The 19,008-nt window shown below is 40.9% G+C and overlaps 1 protein-coding gene across 8 annotated transcripts in view; it reads right to left on the reverse strand.

Annotated features, from left to right (window-relative positions):
* Window positions 1-19,008, reverse strand: part of Kmt5b (lysine methyltransferase 5B) — a 68,566-nt gene that overhangs the window by 28,297 nt on the left and 21,261 nt on the right. For 5 of the 8 annotated variants that reach the window (XM_048359669.1, XM_048359670.1, XM_048359671.1 and 2 more), the window contains exons 2-3: window positions 15,658-15,893; window positions 5,607-5,754 (exon numbers count right to left, since the gene is read on the reverse strand). In XM_048359669.1, coding sequence (XP_048215626.1) covers window positions 5,607-5,754; window positions 15,658-15,893 — 384 coding nt within the window. Of the gene's footprint in view, window positions 1-5,606; window positions 5,755-15,657; window positions 15,894-18,823; window positions 18,878-19,008 lie in introns of those variants that run through there. The other 3 variants (XM_048359674.1, XM_048359675.1, XM_048359673.1) reach the window with 2 other exon arrangements.

Genomic DNA, 19,008 nt, shown 5'->3' on the forward strand with positions numbered 1-19,008 from the left:
GGGCAGCCATATGCAGAAAACTCAAAGTAGACCCAAGCCTATCACCATGCACCAAGATCAACTCAAAATGGATCAAGGACCTCAACATCAGACCTGAATCCATGAAACTACTGAAGGACAGAGTAGGAAAGACACTAGAACTTATAGGCACAGGAAGGAACTTCCTGAATAGAGTCCCAGGCGCACAACAAATAGGGGAAAGACTCAACAAATGGGACTACTACAAATTAAAAAGTTTCTGCACAGCTAAGGTCATAGCCACCAAAATAGAAAGACAGCCAACGATATGGGAAAGGATATTTACCAGCACAGCAACAGACAAAGGCCTGATATCTGTCATCTACAGAGAACTCAAAAAACTAAGCCCCTCCAAGCCCAATAAACCTATTAGGAAATGGGCAAAAGAGCTAAAGAGAGACTTCACAAGAGAAGATATAAAAATGGCAAAGAAACACATGAGGAAATGCTCAACATCCCTGCTAGTAAAGGAAATGCAAATAAAAACAACCCTGAGATACCACCTCACCCCAGTTAGAATGGCCTATACTCTGAACTCAGGAAACAACAAATGCTGGAGGGGCTGTGGGGAAAGAGGAACCCTTCTCCATTGTTGGTGGGAGTGCAAATTAGTACAGCCACTTTGGAGAACAGTATGGAGGTTTCTCAAAAAGCTCAATATAGACCTACCCTATGACCCAGCCATACCACTCCTAGGCATCTATCCTAAACAGCAAAACCCAAGATATCAAAAGGACATTTGTACTTCCATGTTTATCGCAGCACAATTCACAATAGCCAAAATTTGGAAACAACCCAGATGCCCCTCCACAGATGAATGGATCCAAAAAATATGGTACTTATACACAATGGAATACTACATAGCGATTAGGAATGGTGAAATATTGTTATTTGCAGGGAAATGGTCAGAACTCGAACAAATAATGTTGAGTGAGACAAGCCTAGAACACAGAAAACAAAGGGGCATGATCTCCCTGATATATGACTGTTAACAAAGGGAGATGGAGAGACAGTAGAGACCAAGTCTGTGAACACTGTATATGTGCTTGATACATTGTATACTGCATATGGGTCTACCTGACCTAGACAAGGGATGGGAAAACAGGTTGTAAGATATCACAAGAAATGTACACAATGCCCTACTATGTAACTGCACCCTCTTTGCACAGCACCTTGTAAAAAAAAAAAAATTTATGTTCAATTGATAATAAAAAAAAAAAAAAAAAAAAAGAAAATGAAAAAAAAAAAAAAAAAAATCAAGTATTAAATACCAAATACCAGTGAAAAAAAAACAAAAAAAAAAAAAAAAAAAAAATATGAATTTCAGTGTACTTGTGGGAATAGCTAAGTGGCAGAGTGCTTGCTTTTGCACAAAGACCCTGATTCTACCCCCAACAAAGCTAGGGGAGAAAATCTGCAGATTCCCCAATGCAGCTGCTGCTCACAGGAGAGGGCTGAAACTCCACACTGAAAGCCTGTGGAAGACGAAGAGGATGTCACCTGCATTCTGCTTCCAGCCCAAAGCCAATCTGCCAGGAGCAGAAGGCCTGGATACATCACCACAGACTATTTTAGGAACTGCTCAATTATAATGGAATGTTGCACTGAAAACAATGAGCAAATATTTCTTCTACAGGTTTAGCTTTGATTTTAGATGCTTCAATTTCTGTACATACAGGAAGCATTTTTGACTTAAAGAGTTCTTAGGCTGTTAAGGTCTTAAGTTTAAATGGTAATTGTGTGGTAATTCTGAACTTCACATTTAATTTTCCGGGGGCTGGGAATATGGCCTAGTGGCAAAGTGCTCACCTTGTATACATGAAGCCCTGGGTTCCTGGATTCCTCAGCACCACATATATAGAAAAAAGCCAGAAGTGGCGCTGTGGCTCAAGTGGTAGAGTGCTAGCCTTGAGCAAAAAGAAGCCAGGGGGCTGGGGATATAGCCTAGTGGCAAGAGTGCCTGCCTCAGATACACGAGGCCCTAGGTTCGATTCCCCAGCACCACATATACAGAAAACGGCCAGAAGCTGCGCTGTGGCTCAAGTGGCAGAGTGCTAGCCTTGAGCGGGAAGAAGCCAGGGACAGTGCTCAGGCCCTGAGTCCAAGGCCCAGGACTGGCCAAAAAAAAAAAAGAAGCCAGGGACAGTGCTCAGGCCCTGAGTTCAAGCCCCAGGACTGGCAAAAAAAACCCCAAAAAACAAAACACATTGAATTTTCCCTTCCTTCATGGCCTTGGGAATGGAACCCAGGGTCTTCTGCATGGTAGGCAAATGCTCTACCACTGAGTTATTCCCTCAATGCTTCTGATTTCACATTTTATAACTACATGGTTTTAAGTGAGCCTTCAGAAACTATAGTTAGGAATTTCTTATCCACTTGCCACATCACAGGGAGCGAAAGCTACAGGCCTGATTGATTAAGATCTAACTATCCCAAATAGTCTGGGAACTTCTGAGAAATGCTGAGTCTTAGATACCACCCTAAAGCTACTGACTCAATTTGCATTTTGAAAAGTTCTCAGGTAACTCATACTAAATTTAATTATGAGCAGAAGTGGCCTCAAGAACTTTTATAAAAAATTTGTGTTGGGTGAGCAAATGCAGTTGTGGTATTCAGTATACACTATGTTGAAAAATGAACATACAAGTTGTGGGTAGGAATGGAAGAGAAACACTGAGAATGAAGAAAGGGGTGATGCTGTCCAAAAAGAAATGTACTTAAGGGGTTGGGAATGTGGCTTAGTGGCAGAGTGCTTGCCTAGCACACATAAAACTCTGCGTTTGAGACCTCAGTATCACTTAAACAGAAAAAGCCGTAAGTAGTGCTGTGGCTCAATGGTAGAGTGCTAGCCTTGAGCACAGAGAGGCTCAGGGACAGAGCCCAGGCCCTGAGTTCAAGCCCCAGGACCAGCAAAAAAATAAATAAATATTTTTTTAAAATTACTATTATTGGGCTGGGGATATAGCCTAGTGGCAAGAGTGCCTGCCTCGGATACACGAGGCCCTAGGTTCGATTCCCCAGCACCACATATACAGAAAATGGCCAGAAGCGGCGCTGTGGCTCAAGTGGCAGAGTGCTAGCCTTGAGCGGGAAGAAGCCAGGGACCGTGCTCAAGCCCTGAGTCCAAGGCCCAGGACTGGCAAAAAAAAAAAAAAAAAAAAAAAAAGAATTAAAGTAAAAAAAAAAAATTACTATTATTATTTTTTGGGGGGGCAGTCCTGGGGCTTGGACTCAGGGCCTGAGCACTGTCCCTGGCTTTTTTTGCTCAAGGCTAGCACTCTGCCACTTGAGCCACTGCGCCACTTCTGGCTTTTTCTATATATGTGGTGCTGGGGAATGGAACCCAGGGCAAGCACTCTTGCCACTAGGCCATATTCCCAGCCCCTAAATAAATAAAATTAAAAAAAATTTTTTTAAAGAAATTTACTCATTATCTGACTTATCAAACAGCAATCCCTCTGTATATCACCTTTATAATAACAGCAACAAAAAAATCCCTAGAGTGCTTCCTACAGCAGAAGCCAATGGCAGATTAACCCTCTTCATCTTCTGGAATGAAGCATAGGGATTTCAGAATAGAACTTCTATCACAAGTCATGAAGACACTTTCCAAATTTTACATATCTCTGTATCTCAATATACAAGGCATAATCAAAATAGGCCCTGGAATTTTATTACTTTTCAAGACTCCAGACCAAAATTAAGGGCCTTTGTAGTGACACAGGCTACTACAATGTGTGTCAAAAAAAAAGAATAGAAAAGAAGGGTTAAAAGGTGACATAAAATTTGTTAAGGCCTTCTAGGAGGATAAACACTGTTCTCTCATGTTCAATGAAAACAAAGGGGAAACAGACATAGAACACTTCATTTCAGTGATTAGAGAGATGACAACAGGACATTGCACAAAAACTCCAAAGGTACCCCTTCTTACCTAAACTATTCCTTTCTGGAGTCAGAATACAATTATGGAGGTGGGAATGTGGCCCAGTGGTAGAATACCTAGCATACATGAAGCCCTGGGTTTGATTCCTCAGCACCACATAAACAGAAAAGGCCAGAAGTGGTGCGTGTGGCTCAAGTGGTAGAGTGCTAGCTTTGAGCAAAATGATGCCAGGGACAGTGCCCAGGTCCTGCCAGGTTTGGCAAAAAAAAAAAAAAAAATACAGTTGATAAGTGAAGCATATGTGTCTTGTTTTAATTCTAGCAAGGGATAAAACTAAAAGGGGCAAAAAAGGGACAGAAGTTTCCTCTGGCCACCTGTACTCACCAATTCCTACTCCCCTGTCAGTGCTCATCACTTGGTTTACTAACACCTCCTGAGTCATCTCTTTTTTTTTTTTTTTTTTGGCCAGTCCTGGGCCTTGGACTCAGGGCCTGAGCACTGTCCCTTGCTTCTTCCCGCTCAAGGCTAGCACTCTGCCACTTGAACCACAGCGCCGCTTCTGGCCGTTTTCTGCATATGTGGTGCTGGGGAATCGAACCTAGGGCCTCGTGTATCCGAGGCAGGCACTCTTGCCACTAGGCTATATCCCCAGCCCCTGAGTCATCTCTTGACACTAGGTGACAAAATGCCAGTGTGGGTGTGATGGGGAAGAGCCCTCTCAGGCTGGCTCGCTACTCTTAAACCCTCACTGGCATGCTTTCCCACCAGACTCAAAACCTTTTGCCATGGAAGCAGAGATAAAAGTTCAAAGCTCAGACCTTCCACTTGGTGACAAAAACAACGTAAGAATCTTTTCTGAGAGATGATATTTTTTTCTATTGTTTGTCAAAGTGATGTACAGAGAGGTTACAGTTTCATATGTTAGGCCTTAGGTACATTTCTTGTACTGAGAGACGATATTTAAGAGAAATAGAATAAAGGAATTAGAGATTTCAGATGTTGGAGAATAAGAGATGTCAAGGTTAATGTAACAGTAGTTGGTAAATATAGCATTTGACACTAAGACACACATCTGTTTTCTTACCTGTATCCTGATTGTGAACACATCCTTAAATATATTCCCTTCATGATTACTGGCTGAAGTGCAAGTTAAACATGAAGGCAAAATTTTCTATATTCAGTGACCTTTTTTTTTTTTATATATACATATACATCTGTACTAGGGCTCAAACTCAGGGCTGGGCACTCTCCCTTGGCTTTTTCTGCTCAAGGTTGACTTTCTACCACATAAGCCACAGCTCCACTTTCAGCTTTTTGCTGGATAATTGAAGATAAGAGTCTCAACAAGACTTTACTGCCCCAGCTAGCTTCAAACCACAATCCTTAGATCTCAGCCTTGAGTAGCTAGGATTACAGGTGTGAGCCACCAGTGTCTGGCTTCAGTGGCAATTATTTAAAAAAAACAAAACACAAAAAACAAAGTCAAAACGGATATAGCCTACTACTTAGGCTTGGAAAAAAATAATATACTTTCAAAATTGTTCATGCTTCTCTTAACACACATACAAAAAAACCCTTCTTTTTATATATCATAATGTTTTCCTTTTATGTCATTTAAAATTTTGGACAAAAGTAAAATTAGCTATCTGTTTTCTCAAATTCAACATCACAATCTGTTCTAGTCAGGAAAAAGATTTAACATTACCTAGTATTCATTTTGTGAGTTTGAAAACCTAAATAGGGATCAAGAACCAAACTAGTTGCTAAGTCATCATTTTCACAGAGTTCCTTTGCGGACATTCCAGAAGATGGTACGTAACGACTCTGTCCTTCAAATCCTGAGTTGCCATTACCTGTGAAAAGCAAAAGAAAGAGAAAAAAAAGTAATTCAAACTGACAATTACTAAAACCTGGCATAAAAATCCTGAGAGTAATTTCTCATTTAGGCTAGTAATCCAGAACAAAAATTGCTTATTTCAATTAGTTTCAGTAATCAAGAAGTTAGTATTCCTTGCATGAAACAGAAAATCCAATGCAACAACCCTAAGACTAACTCTGTAATTGAGAGAATTTGGGTAACTGGCAGTATTATCAGTTTTCCTAAGAGTGAGGTCTGGGTCGACAGGAGACTCTGGTTTACTCTCCCCTTCTATGAATAACTGAGCAACAAGACAGAGGACATTCCCCTAACAAGGGCCAGTGCAGGCAGGGAAGGGGCAAGAAGGAAGGAGGAACACATGTCAGTTTCTATAGTGTCAGAACTACTGAGCTCAAGTGAAAAACAAAGTGGAGAAGTTAAGGTCAGCTTTCTGCTTTGGGGCAGCTGAATGATTACTAGCCTTTTGAGGCCCTCAAGTTAAGAAACTTGCCAATGATTGCAGAGTGAAGTAGAAAGAAGTGGAGAGAGAATGATTACCTCTGAAATAATTTCACTGAATGGACTGAAATATGCAACTGAAAGAAATGGGTTTAAATGGAAAACCAAGGTCAGGAGGGCAGACCAAACTCATGGGGATGGCTTCCTCTGTCCTGATTAAGCTCTATGTGTATGTTGCTGATAGCCTGCTCATGGAATTAGCACATACCATTTACAGAGGACCCTAGCAGTGTAACTTTGAGGCTCTCATACTCAAGTAGTACTAGGGGCATGGCTCAAATTGTAGAGTGCTTGCCTAGCAAATAGAAGGGCCTAGCTCAATCCCTAGTGCAGGGGTTAAAAAAAAACAAAACCAAGAAGTGGAAGAATGAGACTCTGTGAAGTTTAACTTGCTTTTTATATTCTTTCACAAAATGAAACACACGTGTAGGTCCTGCCAAAGCTAAGTATATAATCTTACAATCAAATTAATCACATAAGTATATGAAGAGCTATTAAAACTGTGACTTTTTTTTTTTTTTTTTTTTGGCCAGTCCTAGGGCTTGGGCTCAGGGCCTGGGCACTGTCCTTGAGCTTCTTTTGCTCAAAGCTAGCACTCTGCCACTTGAGCCACTTCTGGCTTTTTCTGTGTAATGTGGTACTGAGGAATCAAACCCAGGGTTTCATGCATGCTAAGCAAGCACTCTACCATTTCCAGCCCCACCCTCTTTTAAAAGAAAGTCAGCAAAGATTCCCCCCCCCAATCAAGTGAGAGCAGAGGCTCATCAACAGCATTATTGAAGGATAATCAATCTACATTATACATCCACTTGAAGTACACAAGTCAATGAGTTTTTATTTTATTTTTAAACAGACTCACAGATTTATGTAACCATCACTCAAAAAATAAACTCTGTATTCAGGAGAAGGCATACCTATCATCCTCCATCCTGCACAGATCCTGGTAGCCACTAAGGAGTTGCTTATTCTGAAAACTTCATGTAGATGGATCCTGCAGTATGTGGCTTTGTGACTGGCTTCTCTCAATGAGCATGTTTTCCCAGGTTCATCCACATGATACCATAAATCAGTACTTCCTCCCTTATTGTAGTCAATGATATTCCATCAGATGGACAGACACATCTTGTTAATATGTGCTTCGGTTGGTGCACATCTGAATTGTTTCCACTTTTTAGCTATTATGAATAATGCTACTATGAACATCTGAATAAAGTTATTGTGTGTACATGTTTTTCAATTCTGTCTACAAGTAGAACTGTTGTTCATACAGTAATTCTATACAACATCTATGGAACTTCCAGATGTTTGCCAAAGTAGAGGTTATATCCCCACTACCAGTAGAATTCTAAGTTCTCTGCATCCTGTCAACACAAACTACTCCTTTTTTGTTATTTTCTTTGAGGTAGATAGAGTATGTTGAGGTACAGGGTTGGCCTTGAACTGATCGTCCTCCCAGCTTCCCAAGTGTTGGGATTATAGGCCTGTGCTGCCACACTCGCTGCTGGTTGATCCTAGACATCTCAGAAGCTGTGAGATAGTACCTTGTGGTTTCATGTTTCATAGTGACTAATGATGTTAAACAGCTTTTCATATGCCATTTAATGGCCTTGGCATCTTGAGCAAGTTCTATCTGTTCAGATCCGTTGCTCATTTTAAAATGGGATTTTATCTTTTATTGTTGCCTTTTAAGAGTTCTTTGTATACTATGGATACCAGTTCTTTGTGAAACATGATTTGAAAATATCTCCTCCCATTCTGTGGTTGCTGTTTCTTGTTAGTGACCCTTAAAGGATAAAAGCTTACCATTTTGATGGACTTTGTGTTGTTGTCTGTATTTTTAATATCCTATCTAAAAAAGTGTCTAATCCAAAGTCAGGAAAAATTATGTCAGGATTTTCTTCAAGGACTTTTATAGGTTTTGCCTTACTTTTGGCCCTTCGGTTCATTTTAAGTTAAGTTTCACATATGGTATGAGATATGAGTTCAACTAATACCATCACTGTCTTCATTATTGCAGCATTAAGCTCTGAAACTATAAAAGTTGAGTTCAACTTTTTCTTTTCCAAGACTGTTTTGACTATTCTGGCTCTCCAGAATTTCCTTAAGTGTTTTAGGGTTGGGTTGTCATTTTTCTTTTTGCAAAGAAGGGACTTGAGATTTTGACAGGGACTCTGCCAACTCTATGGAGCATTTCTAGAGTATTGCCATCAGAATAATACTGTCTTCTCATCAATGCACGTGCAATGCAAGCAACTTATTTAGGTCTTAAGTTTCTTCCAACAGTTTTGCATCTTTCAGAGGTTAAGTCTGGTAAGAACTTTTGTAGGTTTTATTTCTTTTTTTTAATTTTTTTATTTTTTGGCCAGTCCTGGGCTTGCACTCAGGGCCTGAGCGCTGTCCCTGGCTTCTTTTTGCTCAAGGCTAGCACTCTGCCACTTGAGCCACAGCGCCACTTCTGGCCATTTTCTGCGTATGTGGTGCTGGGGAATTGAACCCAGGGCCTCATGTATACGAGGCAAGCACTCTTGCCACTGGGCCATATCCCCAGCCCCCCCCCCCCTTTTTTTTGGATGTCATTGTAGATGAGATTTTTGTGTGTGGTGCTGGGGATAAAACCCAGGGCCTTAGCCATGCCAAGTGAGTGCCCTATTGGAGGAACTACATCCTTAGGGTTGGTCTTTTCTTTGCTTCTTCCTTCCTTCCTTCCTTTATTGCTAGTCCTGGGGCTTGAACTCAGGGCCTGGGCACTATCCCTGGCTTTTTTTTGCTCAAGGCTAGCACTCTACCACTTGAGTCACAGCGCCACTTCTAGCTTTTTCTATATATGTGGTGCTGAGGAATCAAACCCAGGGCTTCGTGTATATGAGGCCAAATTCCCAGCCCCTCTTTTTATTTTTTGAGGCAGAGTTGCTATGTAGCCCAGGCTGGCCTCAAACTGGCTAGTCTCCAGCCTCAGACTCCTGAGGGCTGGGATTAGTTTGGTTTTGACATGCTCTGTATCAACTTGCTTATTAACTGTAATGGTTTTCTGGCAAGTTCTTCAGGGTTTTCTATACATGCAACTTTGGTGGTGACTCTTGATTTTTCAACCTGACTGGATTGAGAGGCCTAAGAGATCAGTAAAGAACACCTGTGGTGTGTCTGTGAGGGCGTTCAATAGATTATGAGGATTCTGAATTAATCCCTGGTTTAATCGACTGATACTCAAAATTTAAATACACTACTGGGATATGGCAGAACCGTAGAAGGTGGGGCCCTGTGGGAGAAAGTAGGTCACCGAGGATATGTATTGGGGGCTTTTCGTTGCCCTGCTTCTTCCTGCCGCTGCTAACTCTGTTTCCTGTCTGGCAATGTTCTCTGCCATGTTTAGCTTTCTCTCCTGTCCGCAGCAATGGAGCCTACCATAGACTAAAACCTCAGAAGCTGTGAGCCTAAAATAAGTCCTTCCTTAAATTGTTTTCTCATGCTGGATACTGGTGGCACTGTAATTCTAGCTACTCAGGAGAGTCTATGAGACTCATCTCCAATTAACCACCAGAAAACTAGAAGTGGAACTGTGGGTCAAAGTGGTAGAAAACTAGCCCCTTCAGCAAAAAGGCTCTGGGATATAGCGCTCAGACCCTGAGTTCAAGCCCCATGAACAGCAACGAAAACCTTTCCTAAAGTAGTCTAACAGAGCAATCACAAAATTTGTAAAAACAAGTTGCTTTACTACTTCTTGCTGAATCTAGATAGGCCTAGGATTTGGGACTCAGGGCCTTGTGCTTGCTATGCTAGCACTGTACCTCTTGAGTTATACCTCTAGTTCTGCTTTATCTGGTTATTTTGTTGTTGTTTTTTGCCAGTCCTACGGCTTGAACTCAGGGCCTGAGCACTGTCCCTGGCTTCTTTTGCTCAAGGCTAGCACTCTGCCACTTGAGCCACAGTGCCCCTTCTGGCTTTTTCTATATATGTAGTGCTGAGGAATCGAACTCAGGGCTTCATGTCTGCTAGGCAAGCACTCTTGCTACTAGGCCATGTTCCTAGCCCCAATTATCTGGTTATTTTGGAAATAGGAGTCTAACAGACTTTTCTGCCCAGGTTGGCTTTATACTTGAATCCTCCAGACCTCAACCTCCTTGTAGCTAGGATTACAGGTGAGAACCACTGGTGCCTGGCTGGTTCATTTTGTTATGCAACTACTCTTGACAGAACCTCTAGCTCAGTGCTGATAGAAGTGGTGAAATTAGATATCCTTGTCCTGTTTTTCAATCTTAGGGAAAAGCAGTTTGTCTTGATTTACCACAAGTAATCATTAGCTGTGGGTCTTTCATAGACATCCTTTATCAAGTTGAGGTATTTCTCTCCTAGTATTGTTTCCCATCCAGAACATGTGTTGAATTTTGCCAAATTCCCTTCCCAAATATACTGATATGATTGTGGTTTCCTTTTGTTTGTCTTTTATTCTACTGGTCTGGCTTATTACAATGATTTTTCAGATGTTATATCATTCCTGCAATAAGCACCATTAGGTCATGCTACAGGATGAATGGATGTATTAGTACTAGGTCTCATGCCTTTGGCTTTTTTACTCACTGCTGGTTCTCTACCACTTGAGTCATGTCTTTACTTTCAACTTTTTGCTGGTTATTTGGAGATCAGAGTCTTGAGGATTTTTCTGCCCAGAATCCTTGACTCTCAGATCTATCTTCTGAGTAGCTACGATGAAAGGTGCAAGCCACCAGTGCCCAGCTAGAATCTCTTTCATATATTGTAGAAAATACACACATACATACGTACGTACGTATTTTTTTTTGATAGTACTACGTTTGAACTCATGGCTTCATGCATGCTTGGGAAGCAGTACACCAATAGAGCTAGTTCTCAGCCTGATTTGTTAGCATCTTAAGATTTTTGTTTTTGTTGGTTATAGGGCTTGAACTCAGGGATGGGTGCTGTCCCTGAGCCTCTTTGTGCTCAAGGCTAGCGCTCTACCACTTGAGCCACAGTGCCACTTCCAGTTTTTGAGTAATTAATCGGAAATAAGAGTCTCACGGGAGCTTTTCTGCCTGGGCGGGCTTTGAATTGCAATCCTCCAATCTCAGTTTCCTGAGTAGTTAGAATGACAGATGTAAGCCACTGGTACCCAACCTTATTTAGAATTCTTATGTCCATCTTCATAAGAAATATAGTTTTCTTAGAATGTTTGGTTATGATAGTAATAAAATGAGCTAGAACGTATTCCTTTCTTTTTTGGAAGAGTTTGTGAAGAACTTGAATTAATTTTTTAGGTATCTTAGATAAGTCATCAATAAGCCTATATGGACCTGAGATTTTCTTTTAAGAACAGGTACTTTTTGGCTTTATTTCTCTCTCTTTCTTTCTCTCACCTTTATCTCTCTCTCTGTCTCTGTGCTATTCCTGGGGTTTGAAATCAGGGCCTGGGCACTGTCCTTAGCTTTTTTGCTCAAGGCTAGTGCACTGCCACTTGGGACACAGCTTCACTTGTGTGTGTGTGTGTGTTTAATTGGAGCTAAGAGTCTCATGCACTTTCCTACCCTGGTTGGCATTGAACTGTAATCCTCAGATCTCAGCCTCTTGAGTAGCTGGGATTATAGGTGTGACCCACCAATGCCTGGCTACTTTCTTTTGTGTGTTATTAGGGTTTGAAGTCAGGACCTGACACTCATTAGGTAGTGCTATATCACATGAGGCAAACCTGTGGCCCTGGTTTTGTTTTATTAAATCACTGATTCTGGAGCTGGGCTGTAACTCCACAGCCAAGTGCTTGCTGAGAAGTGCAGGCCCTGAGTGTCAATCCCAATATGTTCTCTCCAAATGTACTGATTCAAATATACACACACACGCATAAGTAAAATTTGATTATTTGAAATGATCAACAAAACTGGTAAACCTCAAGAAAAAGAGAAAAAAAGAGAAGACTCAAATGACTAGGAATAAGAGACATTCATACTGCTTTACAAAAGTAAATGAATAGTACTGAATACACTGAATAGTACCAACTACACACTTAAATAAAATCGACAAAACTCCTAGAACAAGAGTAAATCCCAGTATTTTATCTCCAAATTTACTGATTCAAAAAAACCCCACCAAAACTATATTTATATATATTGGCTGATCCTGGGGCTTAAACTCAAGTCTAACACTCTACCACTTGAGCCACAGCACCACTTCCTGTTTTTTCTGTTTAAGCGGTACTGAGGAATCGAACCCAGGGCTTCATGGATTGCTAGACAAGTGCTCTACCATAAAACCACATCCCCAGCCTTGGCTATATTCTTATTTCCTTAATTGCTTGAAGTAGCTTGTTCTAGGAGCTTTGTCGATTTTGTCTAAGTGTGTAGTTGTTTGTGCTATTCAGTGTCATCTCTTTCTTTTGTAAAGCAGTATGAATGTCTCTTCTTTTATTCCTAGTCATTTGAGTCTTCTCTTTTTTTTCTTTTTCTTGAGGTTTACTAATTCTGTTGATCATTTCAAATAATCAAATTTTATTCACGTTTTCTCTGTATTTTTTTCCTACTCTTACATTAACTTCTAGCCTAACTTTACTAATTTTCTCCCTTCTGCTTGCTTTGGGTTTAGCTCATTATTCTTTTTCTAATATCCTAAACAGAAAATTAAGTAATTGTTGTGAGACTTTTTTAGTGGTGCTGGTGGCATTTGAAGAATAGATGAATACTGGGGAGGTGTATTCAGCCGATCCCGACTTGAGCCATAACCCCATCCCTTCTTGCTTTATTTCTTAGATAGGATTGCATGTTTTTTGCCTGCACCACCCTCTGTCCATGATTGTTCCATGTCTGTTTTCAACATGGCTGGGATTACAGGTATGAACCACCATACCCAATTTATTCTTGAGATAGGGTCTTGATCATTTCTTTTTGCTTGGGCTGGCCTTAAGCTTTGAACTCCCAACCTCCGCTTCCTAGTTGGTACTACAGGCGTATGCCATCATACCTGGCCAGAGATCTTTATTCACCTCAAAGTGTTTTAGGGTTTTGTTGATCCACTGGTTATTTAGAAGTATGTTAATGAATTAGTAAATCCCCCAAATTTGTTACTAATTTCTTTTTTTTTGGGGGGGGGAGCTAGTCCTAGGGCCTTAATTCAGGGCCTGGAGCTGTCCTTGAGCTTCTTTTGCTTAAGGCTAACAACACTGAGGGACACCTCCACTTCTGGCTTTTTTAGTAGTTTATTAGAGGTAAGAGTCTCATAGGCTTTCTTGCCCAGGTTGGCTTTAAACCAGATCATCCAATTGCAGCCACCTGAGTAGCTAGGATTTCAGGTTGTCAGCTATCAGCACCCCACTTCTGGTTTCTAATTTTAGACCACTGTGGTTGGATAGCATATTATGTGTAATTTTCAGTCCTTCTGAGTGTACTGAGACTTGTTATATGGCCACCATTTGGTCTGTCCTGGACGATGTCCTGTAAGTACTTGAGAACGTGTATTCTGCTGTTGTTGATCCTCTGTCTAGCTGTTATATCTGCTCCTGTAAGTGGATATTGATGTATCCATCCATTTCTTTCTTCAGTGTCAGTTTCTATTCCATGTGTCTTGGGACTTTGAGGTTAGGTGCCACTGTTGTGTTTTCTAAGATGGAGCATCTCTCTGTGCTCTTGTTTTTCTTCATCTCTGTCTCTTTCTGACCACTCTTGCCCAACAATATTCCATGTGACACCACCATCTCCCTGCCTTAAGTTTTTCAAACCTATCCTATGTTTACATGGCAAAGTGGGATCCCTGTAATGATCTTTTTCTAAGTTAAGTATTTCCCACAATTTAATTAAAACTAAAACTTTTCTGCACTTCAATGCATAAAAGCATGACAACAGCAACATGTTTCAAAGCTTCCGAGGTGTCTAACAACTGACCACAACCATCACAACTGAGGAAGAAACCATATTTGCTGAGCCCTCAAGGGGATAGGCAGGATAGAGCCCATGCTGGCTGCAGCCTCAGGTGAGCTGGTATCTATGCAGAGGAGAGGCCATGTAGTCTCTGGCGCACTCCTAGTCTTATCCCAAACAGGAGCTGTGTGTGGTTCTCTATAGAAACAGTGACCTGGTCTGGCATGAGAAGGGAAATGGGCCCAATGAACAGCACCAAACCCCTACAGGGTAAGAGGAAGGAAATGAATGGGAATTGGTGCAATCTATCTGAGAGTGCTGAAAGCTCAAGCTAATTAAATTAACAGCAATCTGCCAATCCTAACATTAATTAAGAATATTTAATGATGGCTGGATTACTGTTGAGAAAAATAGAATCGGAAAAGGGGCTCCTTCTTAAAATGGACACATACTTTGGGACCATACATATAATCGTCTTTTTAGGCATTATAGTAATGGGAAAAACTAAGGGACTAGTGCCAAACCTACAATGTTCTGAGCTCTCAAAAAGTAACCTCGTTTCTGTGAAGTAGTGCAGAGGTGCTGAAGAACTGCTGACAGTAAGGTGCTTCACTATTGGGACAGGCAGTACTCGCTCTATAGCCCAAGTTGGCCTAAATGCTATGAAGAGCCAGGCTGAGCTTGAACTTCTTTTTTTTTTTTTTTTTTTTTTTGGCCAGTCCTGGGCCTTAGACTCAGGGCCTGAGCACTGTCCCTGGCTTCTTCCTGCTCAAGGCTCTGCCACTTGAGCAACAGCGCCGCTTCTGGCCGTTTTCTGTATATGTGGTGCTGGGGAATCGAACCTAGGGCCTCATGTATCCAAGGCAGGCACTCTTGCCACTAGGCTATATCCCCAGCCCTGAGCTTGAACTTCTAAGTTTCCTGCTTCTGCCTCTCAAAGGCTAGGATTACCGGCATGTACCACATGCCTGGCTCTTAAAGCAGTTAGTTCTATCTATTCTCCATTCTACTTAGTATTCACATTAAAACCTAACAGTTTACTCATCACATAAGTTAGAGGTGACTTTATTATTAATATTATCCCATGAAATGTTATGGATGTTACCAAAAAAAGTACACACATACTTACATCGAATGTAAAACAGTAAGATCAGCGATATTTAAAAAGTTTATATAGAACAGATCAACCATTCAAGTACACGTTCCAAGAAATACTACGTTATAGATTTTTTACAAAGCATGATTAAGATTATATAGAGCATTAAACTTAAATTTTAGGTAGACCCAGTTCCTTGGGAGGCTGATGCAATAGGATCACTTGAGCCAGGAGATCAAGTCCAGTCTGGACAACACTGCTAGAGGACCCTGTTCTGGGGGAAAGTGCTTTAAGAACAGAAAGATGATAGTGTCAACTATGAGAATGTGCAGACTTGTTTTGATGTCAAAAGAGAACAATCCACATTGCAAACTGGAAAGAATTGCTGCCCACACCAGAATCAGAACAGTGATAGATGACATGTACATACATCTGCTTGACCTCCTCTCCACTGTGTTTCTGCCAGTCTTCAGGGTATCCTTGCCCGTGTGCTGTAATTTTGATTGATTCTGCTGATGGTCATTAGACAACTTGCCTCCATTTCTCCTGCCATTCACCACCATGTTCTTGGATTCTCCCAACCACTTCATACCCACAGACAGCCTGACCCAGGTGCATTTAGTCACTCTCTTCAAATAGCTTAGAGAATAATTGCAATGTTCTCTCCTAACAGAAACAAAATATGAAAAACAAAACAAAATGGAGGTAAATACATGAACGACCATGCTGAAATTAATTTAGTAATTATGTCTCCACACTTTATATTATAGACTGTCTTGGCTCCTTCAACCACATCACAGGATCTTGGACTATAGTGTCCACAACTTTAAAAAGTAAAACTACATAAGGCAGAAATTCATTTGGATTTATTTGGCTCAACAAATATTTATCTTTCAAGTTACCAATCAGTAAGAATTATCTTTGCCTTAGTATGCTGATATCTATGACAGTTTTATAATCTGCTCACAAATGGTTTATTTTGGTAATGGTCTATGAACTCTGTTAGTAAACTGTAAGGAAATTATCTCTTTTGTCCCAAGGAAATTTTAGAAAAAGGTACATAGGCAAACTTTTGTCCACCATGCTAAGGGCCTACTGTTATGCTAGCTATTCATAATTTACAGCATAAGAAAACTACAAACAAAATTTAGCAGAGGGACAATAAGGCATACAAAGGATTATGCATCTTGTTTGAAATATTTAAGGTACTGGTGTTCAAGTATCAAAGTAGTGCCTACCTGGAAATATCTGCCTTATGGTTGGTTCCTTAACAATGGCAGCAATATTGAGACTATGATACATTTGATAATGAAGAGATGCCCCTCACTATCTTAATTTTAAGATGGATTTGAGAACTGAATGGCTTGGGTAGTGAGGGATATAATTTATAAAGAACTTTGTAAATGAGGGTTTGTTTCATGGATGTTTGCTGCTAAATGGGATGAGGAAAAAAAAGATATCCATGATACATGAAGGAATTTTGGAGGTGGCAGACTGCCTACCTAGCAAATGTGAGGCCCTAAGTTCAAACTCCAGTAAACCCTCCTCCCTCCCCCACACACAGAGTACACACTGAACTAAGCCTGGGGATGCAGAGCACTTGCATGGCATGCATGAGGCACTAGGTTTAATCCCCAACACTACACACACACAAAATTAAAGGTAAAAAGGCCTTTAGGAAAAGAATTGCAAAATTACAGACCTTCAATGCTAATAGCAACTCCTTCAACATACAGAATGCGTGGCCACAGGTCCAAGGCCATCTAATAAACCTACAACAGAAACTTGCAACAGCACTTTTTTTTGTGTGTGTGCTAATCCTAGAACCTAGGCACTGTCCCTGAGGGTTTTTCGTTTTTGTTTTGCTTATTTGAACCATTTGCACCACAGCTCCCCTTGCAGCTTTTTGGTGGTTAATTGGAGATAAGGGTTTAATGGACTTTCTTACCCATGCTGGCTTTGAACCATGAGCCTAAGCCTCTTGAGTAGCTTATAGGTGTGAGGCCTAGCACACTGCAGTAACAGTATTTTTGTCCAAGGATCTTTTAACTATAAGAAACAGAGTCAACTTCCTTTACCTTACCTAAGCACAGAAAAATAAAAGTGGTCAGTTCCTGAGGGGGAGGGGATGCTGACCTCAAAACGTTTGTTAAGCATGTATTCTACCACTGAGCTTCACTCCCTAGGAATGCATATCTGGATGTGCCTCAAAACCCCAAACAAACACAAATCTTCAGAAGTCTTTGTGTGAATTCACAGTAAGATAAAATGTACATGTGGGCAACAGGATCAAATGAAAGGTAAAAAAATACCAGATGGGGTGCAGGATAGTTTTTCATTGACCTACTAATATGTATTTTTCTCATGGTCCCTGTAAGAGATTTTCAAGTAGACAACCGATGATGGAGAACTCCACGCAGTATTCAAGACAGAAGAGAGAACTTTTTTCAGCTGAATTGCTGGCCTGCTGCCAAACCCAAGGCATGTGTGGCAGGCTGAGAATCACTCCTGGGTGATGCGTTCTCTAGGGCAGGGGTTGGGAGGTGTGTCCAGGTGGATGAGGGTGTGACCTCAGAGAAGGGGGTGGTAACTGCCTCCAGTTGTGCCAGTTACCTCGGTAACTGGATGGAAATTTAAACAGGTGGGGGCATCTGCATGGAGCCCTCCTGGAGGTGGACCTTCCCTATCTAAATTCAATTTATATCAGCTTTCAACGCTTGTGTTTTGGGGGCTTTATTTAAAAAATTATTGTTATTATAAAGGTATTGTACAGAAGGGCTACAGTTACATAAACTAGGGTAATGAGTACGTTTCTTTCTGGACAATGTCACCTCTTCCCTCACTTTCTCCCAGTAATTGTGCTTGTCTTTTGATTCTTCTTATAGGCTTCATTAAACCCAGAGGAGATGGTGTTCCTCAAGACTCCAAGAAAGGGCAAGTAAGACTACATCATATATAGGCCAAACAAAATTTCTGTGCCATAATTTTTCTTTAAGTTTTGACATCTGTTTCTCACCTGACAGACAATAAAATGAATAAGTAAACTTATTTATTCAACACTAGCACTTACATCCCCTAGAAGTCCCATTAAAACAGCAACTTTACTCAGGGGAAATTCTATCAACCCAATTTTTCCTAAGAAGTAGGAAAAGTCCATCAGCAAACCATTTCAGCATTACCACAGGTCCAGCCCACTTAGCAGAACAGAGGCTGAGATCCAGTATAGTTTATACTTAATTTCAACTAAATGTGGGTTATTGGATCCAAATAACAAGAACTATCATTTGGGTCTCATACATATTGTAGCAACTTACTATTACTACTTCAACGGGTCTGTGGCATACCAGGCAACTCAGAGTCAGCATGAATGTGTGTGGACATGTCCAGACACATACTGTTCATGTGATGTGTAGAACAGTGGGCAAAAACCCATGCTCACAGATGAATATTTTGTAAGAGTAGTTCTAATAAAGTTATCAGTACTTTGGCCAGGCGCTGGTGGCACACACCTGTAATCTTAGCTCCTCAAGAGGCTGAGATCTGAGGACCACAATTTGAAGCAAGCTCTGGCAGAAAAGTCCCCAAGAGATTCTTACCTCTAATTAACCAAACAAAAACCAAAAGTAGAGCTGTGGCTTAAAGTGGTAGAGTGCTAGCTTTGAGTAAAAGAGGTCAGGAACAATGCCCAGGCCAAGTTCAAGCCCCACAACTGACCAAAAAGCAAAAAAAAAAGTCACCCATAATTTAGGGGCTATGTATCCATTTTTAGCTTAAAATAAAC

This window comes from Perognathus longimembris, chromosome 13 (genome assembly GCF_023159225.1).
Source record: "Perognathus longimembris pacificus isolate PPM17 chromosome 13, ASM2315922v1, whole genome shotgun sequence".
Classification (NCBI taxonomy): Eukaryota; Metazoa; Chordata; class Mammalia; order Rodentia; family Heteromyidae; genus Perognathus; species Perognathus longimembris.